General features: G+C 30.6%; 1 protein-coding gene across 1 annotated transcript in view; it reads right to left on the minus strand.

Moving 5' to 3' along the window:
* Positions 1 to 6,297, minus strand: part of LOC143046543 (uncharacterized) — a 43,605-nt gene extending 37,308 nt beyond the window's left edge. The window contains exons 1-2 of the mRNA XM_076219700.1: positions 6,197 to 6,297; positions 611 to 1,547 (exon numbers count right to left, since the gene is read on the minus strand). Coding sequence (XP_076075815.1) covers positions 611 to 1,245 — 635 coding nt within the window. The 5' untranslated portion in view covers positions 1,246 to 1,547; positions 6,197 to 6,297. The remainder of the gene's footprint in view (positions 1 to 610; positions 1,548 to 6,196) is intronic.
* Positions 6,298 to 9,473: the final 3,176 nt, after the last annotated feature.

Consider the following 9,473-nt stretch of genomic DNA (forward strand, 5'->3'; position numbering starts at 1 on the left):
TAGATAATGTATGATTAGGTGTGAAATTTGATCTATACATTCTATCCAAAATCTGAGACACCCTTTTGTTGATAATGACTCTAGGAACAACATATGATGAAATAAATCCTCTAGAGGGATCAATGAAGAAGCTAATTTTAATTGAAAGTGGAAATTTCTTGTAAAATTTTGTAGACACAGTTATCATTATAATAAATTACATAATTGTTGTATAACATTTTGCGCCTGTCCCAAGTCAGGAGCCTCTGGTCTTTGTTAGTCTTGTACATGTATGATTTTAAATTTTAGTTTCTTGTGTATATTTTGGAGTTTCATATGAAGTCCGTTGCCACTGAACTAGTTGAACTTTTGTTTAGTGGCCAGCTGAAGCACGCCTCAGGTGCGGGAGTTTCTAGCTGCATTGAAGACCCATTGCATTGATGGACTTCGTCTGTTGTCTGCTCTTTGGTCGGGTTGTTGTCTCTTTGACACATTCTCCATTTCCATTATGAATTCTATTAATGTAACAGCCTATGCCCTAACATACAAATGTACTTAAATGATACTAACCATTGATGTTAAGGAGGATTCAACATCTTGCCACATTCTATACAGTTATAATCATACTTACCATTGATGAAAAGGAGGATTCAACATCTTGCCACATTCTATACAGTTATAATCATAATCTTTTCCTGGGTCTACTACTATTAAAGGTTTCACATTTACAACATCAGCCAAAGTTGTCACAATTGGTGATTGTTTATTAGTTCCTTTGCTGGAATCATGTAACATATCATTAATGTCATCAGGCTTGTATTTACCTCTCATCCTATTATTTGACCCCCATGCTAACAATTGCCGCATTACATTATAGTTCTGACCTTTGATGGTATTTTGTTTGTTAAGTTGACCAGGAATTTTTTTTGCTTGATGTATACATGAACTAGTGGGAACAATTTTTGCTGGATATATACATGTACCAGGGGGGAAATTTCCTGTTGTACATGTGCCAGGGGGAACATTTCCTGATGTACATATATTCATCTGGTTTCCATGATCTTTCTCAGTTGTTTCCGTTTTAATTACAGAATAACTAGAAGTCCCTGTCTCAAATGTTGAGTTAGAATCATCAACATCTGCTTTTCTACTTTCACTTTCACTTTGTTGTGTTGCCTCACACTTTTTATCTTCTTCTTCATCATCTGGTTCTCTTTTAATTATAATATCACCAATACACATCACAATTCTTGCAGACTCATCCATTTTTTATTTGTTTGTAACCCGTCTGAAGATACATTGTGTAAATAGAGTAGTCGCTAAGAAATGTTTGTATTATCTAATCAGTTTTTATCCTGCATTTATTTCGATTTTCTCTACTGCATATGTAATGTATGTAGAAGCTTTACAATACATGTTTTGTTCCATATTTGTTTTTTTTTTCTATTTTAGTCTGCACAATAAAATTCAGCAGGTTATTAGATCCTTCAGAAAACAATTCATTTTCCATGTCTTGTTTTTACTTTATGATGTCATTTTTAAAATGCCATGTAATTAGTATATCATACCTACAACAGAAAAAAAATATGACAATGATTCAGATGTTTGGTAGGAAGATCCCTTGCTTAATCAATTACTACATTTAAAATAAGTAATGAAGATCAACAAAGAGACAGTATTAGATATATATAAAAGATGTCAACAAGTTCCTTAACAAAAAAAAAGACAATTTTTAGCCTTTTCTTGCAAATTTGCTTGCTAATTTTCTTTTGTATTAATTCATCGACTTGGTAATCTAAGTAAAGTTTACAATGAAGTAAGTAATATATATGGTTAGATGATTTCTTGTTGACATCATTTACACTTTGAACCTAAAATAATGTTAAATGTTTAATATAATCTTGATATCATAATAAAATAGTATCCTGATCTTAAATTACTGATATAACACATGATGCATATCACTGAAAATGTACTCCCATATAAACATGATAAATACCTTTCATAGATGTGTCACAGAAAAAATTTCAAATTTTTCAAAAGCCTAATGCATTTGTCATGTTTGCCTTGTTTGTGGGAAGGCGTCACCTCAAAAAATTTATAATTATTTGGACTAGGTATATGAACAAACAAACAACAAACAAATATTTTATTTGCCAATCACGGCGCCCAGAATGAGCAGAATAATTATAATATAATTTTCAAACATAATGTAGAGTAAATTCAAAATAGGTTAAACAAAGTACATAATATGATTGATTTTGATTTGGTTGATTGATATAATATTAAAGAAAATGAAGTAGGCAATTTGTAAATAATAAACATATATAATACAATATGACCAATAGTCTGTTATTCTGGTCCCTTTATTGGACAGCACACCTCGTAGTAAATACTAATAATTTATCAAATGTAAAAGAAATAACTTATGTAAATGCATATTTGATCATACATAATTTTATATAGAGAAATCTAATTTAATATTGTATTTCTGTTTATATTTAAAACCTCTAATAACTGACAAATTATTATCAAAATGTTTTTATCTTCATTTCCCATTAGCCAAATAAAAAGAGATTTGTTATCAAGTTTTGAAATATTTTTATTTTTACTATATATTTTGCTTAGAAAGGGATTTCTAACATTATCCAGAGTTTTACATGTTAGAAGAAAATGCATCTCATCTTCTATTTCCTCATTACAGAGTTTGCATATTCTATTTTCTAGTTTAATATTAAAATAACGACCTTTTTCTATTTCAAGTTTGTGAGCTCCAATTCTAAATCTTGTTAAAACACATCTTTGAATATATGGTAATTTCAATAAGTAAGGCTTAAAATTAAAATTTGGTTTAAATAATCGATAAGTTCTAAGTTTATTTCCAGAGGTCTTATTTTGTCTTTTATCATTAAATAATTCTTTCTTCCATATGCTGCAATACTTTAAATATAATTTCTTTTTCACCATATTTCTAATGTTTATTTTAGATGAGAGCACCTGATACTCTTTTAAATCAAGTAATTTTAAGATAGCATCAATACTACTAGCCCAACAATTTTTCCCAGCTTTAGATAATGTATTTGAGAGAGAGTATGCATTTGTTAATAAAATATTATTTTTAATATGAATTCTTTTCCAATATTTAATCATGTTTGTTAAAATATCTATCATTAGAGGATAACGACCTAATTCGCCAAATATGGCTAAATTTGTTGCATGCTTATTCACTCCTAATGTAAATCTGCAGAATTTTAGATGCACTTTTTCATTTTTTAATAGATCTTTACATAATCTATAGAAATAATTAAGTTCTGTGTCATTATTTAACTTTTTTGAATTAAAACAGCCCCATATTTCTGAACCATATAATAATACAGGTTTCACTGTGTGATCAAAAATGTGCATTAGAGTGGAGATATTAGGTTTATAATTAGTAAAATATTTTGTATATTTAAAGAATGCTTTTAAGCCTTTTTTATATAACATGTTTTTGGCTTCTGAAAAGCTGCCAGATGCACTAAAAGTTACGCCAAGATAAGTATAATGTTGGGTACTTTGGATGTACGCGTCTTTATATGAAAGCTGTGCATCTTTAATACGGCCAGATGTATTAAAAACTACACTTTGTTTTTTTTAAATTAACTTCTAACCCCCAATTTTGACAATAAATTTCCAGCTTATTTAATGCATTCTGTAAGCCTTTTTTAGATTCAGAAAGCAGTACAAGATCGTCAGCATAAAGAAGACAATTTAATGAAACATTTGATAGCAATACTGGGTCACAGGTTTCATCTAATAAAGATTTAAAATCATTTATAAATATTTTAAAGAGACTTGGGCTAAGATTATCTCCTTGTCTTACTCCAATATATGATCTAAAGTCTGAAGTTAACATGTTTCGTGTTTTTATACATAGTATGTTATTAGAATACATACTTTTGATTATATTATAAAAATGAGTTCCTACTCCAATTTTACTAAGTTTATAAAACAGTCCTGTGTGATTAACCGTATCAAAAGCTCTTCTAAAGTCAACAAAACATGTGTATAATGGTTTCGAACCTTTTTGTGTGTGTTTATCTATTAGAGTTTTTAAGACAAAAAGATGATCACTAGTCATTTTACCTTTTATGACTTCAAGCTTTTGAGATGTTTCAGCAATAAACCCATTCGGCTGAATGTTGTTTCAGCCACTCAACATATTGGCCTTGGTCATATTTCGGTCCATTTTTTTCTTTTTCTTAATTACCTGCCTATCAATATTTTGAATAAATGATAAAAGGTAAGTAAATATTTCTATGCATAATTTATTAGACTAAGAACAATGAAGAAAATATAACAATCGTCAGGGCCAGGTAAAGGTTAGAATTTTCTTATTTTTATTAGTAGATTGTTCAACATGTTGAAAAGTAGATTAAAAATACATCAAAATATATACATGTACATGTACCACCAATCTATATATAGCCTGCTGCCTGTATGCTTGTATATCAAACTGTGTCTCTGAATTCGTTATGCGGAATCTCCCCGCTGTTTTGAAGACCCATACATCATTTCTGGAATCATGTCTTACACTGGAAAAGATCGACAATTTCACGCCTCTACATGTATGACATCATTTACCATATAGAAGGAGAGCCTGTATCCCTGCTCTATTATAAGTTTCCAGCACTTTCATAATTGTCATTCTGTAGGGTGGTATAGACACTGACATAATTTATGTTCTGTAAGTACGTACATGTAATCTTGATTCCAGTACGACTGAAGGAGGGTGATCATCTTATTAGATTTTAATTTTCCAAATATTTTGTGCAGTATAAAATAAAACTTTTACACCCGTTTGCTTAACATGTCTTGGAAATGGCAATGCATACATTTTTGTCACATGGTGTCAAATGGAAGTCACAGGACAGTTTCGTCTGAAAATAGTAACCTTGAACTGGCCTGTACGTCATTTCTGGAACCATGTCTTTGACTCTTATCAGAAAAATCGTCAATTTGGCACGCCCTTAAGTCGTCAATTACCAGATAGAAGGCGTACCTGTACCATAAATTTGGAAATTTTGGCGCTGATGCATATATTTTAATCACATGCTGATGGAAGCACATGACAGATTCGTCTGAAAACCTTATCCTGAAACTGACCTACTGGTAGCCTTTGTCTGTTTTCTGATCTTCGATCAGTTGTTGTCGGTTTTATGCATTCCCCATTTACATACTCAATTTTATCAGCATGATCAGTGAAAGTGTATATATACTAGTGAACAAAATCTCTATTAATCTTAATTACTTGGCTGAAGTGGGAAATGGCTGAAAAGACCAAGGCTGAAACATCTATATATCTAGTTTCCCACTGAATTTTGTACAAATTCAAATGACCGAATAACACTGTTAATATCCGAATAACACTTGTAATGACCGAATAACACTTGGAATTTCAATATTAGCACGTGCACATATTGGTGACTTTTAAACATTGATTATTAATTAATAGTATATTATCGATGTATTTATAACTTATAAATGATTTACAGAAAGCAGATAAGTTCATAAAAAACTTTTAAAATTTAGTGTGTACATCGAATATGGCACCACAGATATCACAATGGCCGCCATGTTCTGCCATATTCGATGTACACACTAAATTTAAAATTATCTTTATGAGCTTATATAATTATCTGCTTTTTGTAAATCATTTTTATGTTATAAAATACATTGATAATGCATTATTATTTAATAATCAATGTTCAAAAGTCACAAATGACATGTGAGATAATATTAAAAATTCAAGTGTTATTCGGTCATTACAAGTGTTATTCGGATAATAACAGTGTTATTCGGTCATTCGTGTTACATGTACCCCAAAATCTGGAGGGAAAGTAAAATTTAAGGTTCATCATAACAAACGGACAAATATGGCTGTATTTACATGCCAAAAATTACTCTGAGTACAGACTTACCTGTGAAGTTTGAAAAGTTTTAATGCCTGGCATCCACTAGATATAATAAAGTTAAATGCATTTTGTGTTTCAGAAAGATAAAATCTCTTTTGGATTTTGATGGGCATTTTTTTTCCTTCAGGCCATATTTGTCATGTTTGTCCTTTTGTTATGATGAACCTTATAAAGTAAGCTGTAGAAAACTCAACAGGAAGCCTGCAATTTTATGCCTTGTGTTAGAACGTTGTGGATAATTTTGTCTCCAACATTATACTTACAAACATGCTACGCAACAGGCTATTTATTATTGCAGGCAAGAAAAACAAATGAAAAAACAAGTGAAATCTGCCATTTTCCATTTTTTTCATTGTAAAATCTGGATGCATCACGGATGAGGACTGAGCAATTTCCGTAAATGACATAATAAACAAGCTTCTCTCCGATACTCTCCCCTTTCCAAGCAGGAACGAAACAAAAATAGGTCAGTGCATTGTAAAAATAATATATTATAATACATGATCATTGTTATGTATGTAACAAAAACAGTTAATATTTTGCTTAATCCGATCTCAATCAGTTGATGTATCACCAACTCGCCCCACTTTTGTTTACCAACTCGCCCCTTTATGAAAATATAAATGGAGAGCATGATTCTATTTACAAAATCATCTTTGTTCTCTGGTTCTGGTCTATAAATATGTATGTAGGACTCAAATCTATGGTGAGTTCCAGATATATGAGAGTCTAAAGGGAATTACGGGTCCGTTCCTGACTGACCTAAGGGGGGGGGGGGGGGGGCGCTCTAGTCACACTTCAGTGATTCCCTGTATAATCAATCAAATTTTCTCATTGTTTTTAAATCAAGTGAAATTCTAACAACCAGTATTTTATTTTTGTGTTGAATATTTTTTTTTTCATGTTTTGGTTAGTGTATTGTAATAAATATTTTTTGGTGAGATTTTGACAACATGTTTTTAATGTGTTGAATAAATCTTAATCATATTTAGCATGTTTAGGTTATTTGGTATATACATGATATATACACATATAATAAATATATCTAACAATTCAACTGAAATTCGAATCATCATGTTTAGGTTATTTGGTATATATACATATAACATGTATAATAAATGTATCTAATAGTTCAAATGAAATTCGAATAAAAATTGGTGGCGAACATGTAGGGTGGGAACAGACTTCGGGGGTGAACATGTGAGGTGCAAATGTGTAGGGTGCCAAAGTTTTTGAAAACTAGAATTCTAATATGACATGCTTCTTTCGCTTTATCAATGAACCTATGCTCTAAATCCAATAAAATTTGTTATCACATGTATGCGTATATTGAGAATAATGAACTTTATCAAATTGTCATACATTTAATACATTTCATTAATTTAAAACACTTCCAAACTCTTAAATGATGCACATGTTGTTACTAATTTATTTATTATGACTGTAATGTACGTGTTGCAATTTAAAATTGACATATTTGACCTAAATACTACAACTGTTCATGCTGGTTGTTCAAAACTCCTCCCTCTGAAAAATCACATTGCCAGTTGTTTGCTTGTTTACATCAAATGCTTCCTCAACAAATGTACAACCCAATGTAATGTTATACCTTTGTTCAACTTATGTGGTACCAGAATAAAATGATAAACATGTACAAACACAAAAGGGAGGTTCATGGAAAAGCCTACACAAACGTGGTACACTTATAAATACACATCGGACATAGAAATTACCTTAATTGCCCTAATCAGAATCAAAATAATTGATGCAAGCTATACTTTATTGTAGTCTAAACATGTATAATAAATGTATCTAATAGTTCAAATGAAATTGGAATAAAAGATGGGGGAGAACGTGTAGGGTGGGAACAGACTTCGGGGGTGAACATGTGAGGTGCAAATGTGTAGGGTGCCAAAGTTTTTGAAAACTAAAATTCTAATATGACATGCTTCTTTCGCTTTATCAATGAACCTATGCTCTAAATCCAATAAAATTTGTTATCACATGTATGCGTATATTGAGAATAATGAACTTTATCAAATTGTCATGCATTTAATACATTTCATTAACTTCATGAACTTAAAACACTTCCAAACTCTTAAATGATGCACATGTTGTTACTAATTTATTTATTATGACTGTAATGTGTTGCAATTTAAAATTGACATATTTGACCTAAATACTACAACTGTTCATGCTGGTTGTTCAAAACTCCTCCCTCTGAATAATCACATTGCCAGTCGTTTGCCTGTTTACATCTAATGCTTCTACTTCCTCAACAAATGTACAACCCAATGTAATGTTATACCTTTGTTCAACTTATGTGGTACCAGAATAAAATGATAAACATGTACAAACACAAAAGGGAGGTTCATGGAAAAGCCTACACAAACGTGGTACACTTATAAATACACATCGGACATAGAAATTACCTTAATTGCCCTAATCAGAATCGAAATAATTGATGCAAGCTATACATGTACTTTATTGTAGTTTTAACATGAATAGGCATTATATTCCTGTTATTTTAACCCTCACTATAGCTCGGGTGAAAATAATCACGAATATAATGCCTACCCATGTTAAAACTACAATAAAGTATAGCTTGCATCATTTATTTTTTAAATCCGCCATAGATTAGGAAACTAAAAAAAAATCCCAAAGATAATGATTAGGAAACTAAAATGTTGCCATAGATTAGGATTATTAAAAATCTGCCTTAGATTGGGGATGGTACATGTATGATATCATATTTACCATAGATTAGAAATCTGTCATAGATCTAAAACCCACCAGAACTTTGAGTCCTACATATGAATATATTAGCAATATATATGACAAGTTTGAAAATCAGTGACAAATAATAATTTCTAAAAGAGTTATACCCCTTAGAAATATTAATTATATAGAAAATTGCCATATGAATGCTCTTATGTTTACAATTATTGCCAGATTTTAATGAAATTTAGAATAGGTTTATATCATCAATGATCATTAATGTCTTTGATGAGTTCAATGATCAGAGCTGATTGATTAATTGTAAAGGAGTTGCAGGCCCTTTGGAAATATTGATTATATGAAAAATTACAATGTCAGAGTTCTATTTGTGTACAATTATTGTCAGAATTTTATGAAACTTATATCATAGGCCAAAACATGTTTATGTCAGCAATGTCTTTGACAAAAGTTACGAAAATGTGAGCTCATCAAATATTTGTAAAGAATTATGGCCCTTAGAATATAATTATAAAGGTAATCAGATTGCATTTGCTCTGAAGCCTTCATCATGTTCATTTCTTTAAATGTTTAAGATATTTTATCTTAAAAAGATTTAAGGGACATAAAACAAGTTTTATATTTTTAATTATTGCCCTTGTACCTTAGGAAAAAAAATAATTTAAAAGAAGAGCAATGCCTAGGACATTTGGAAGTTCTTTGTACTTTTAATTGAATTTTAGTGAATTTACACGTCCAAATATTTTTAGTCTATGCGTCAGTTTGTCGGTTCATTCTTTTCGTTGTTCGTTCTCCCATTTGTCC

Source organism: Mytilus galloprovincialis, chromosome 9, assembly GCF_965363235.1.
Source record: "Mytilus galloprovincialis chromosome 9, xbMytGall1.hap1.1, whole genome shotgun sequence".
Classification (NCBI taxonomy): domain Eukaryota; kingdom Metazoa; phylum Mollusca; class Bivalvia; order Mytilida; family Mytilidae; genus Mytilus; species Mytilus galloprovincialis.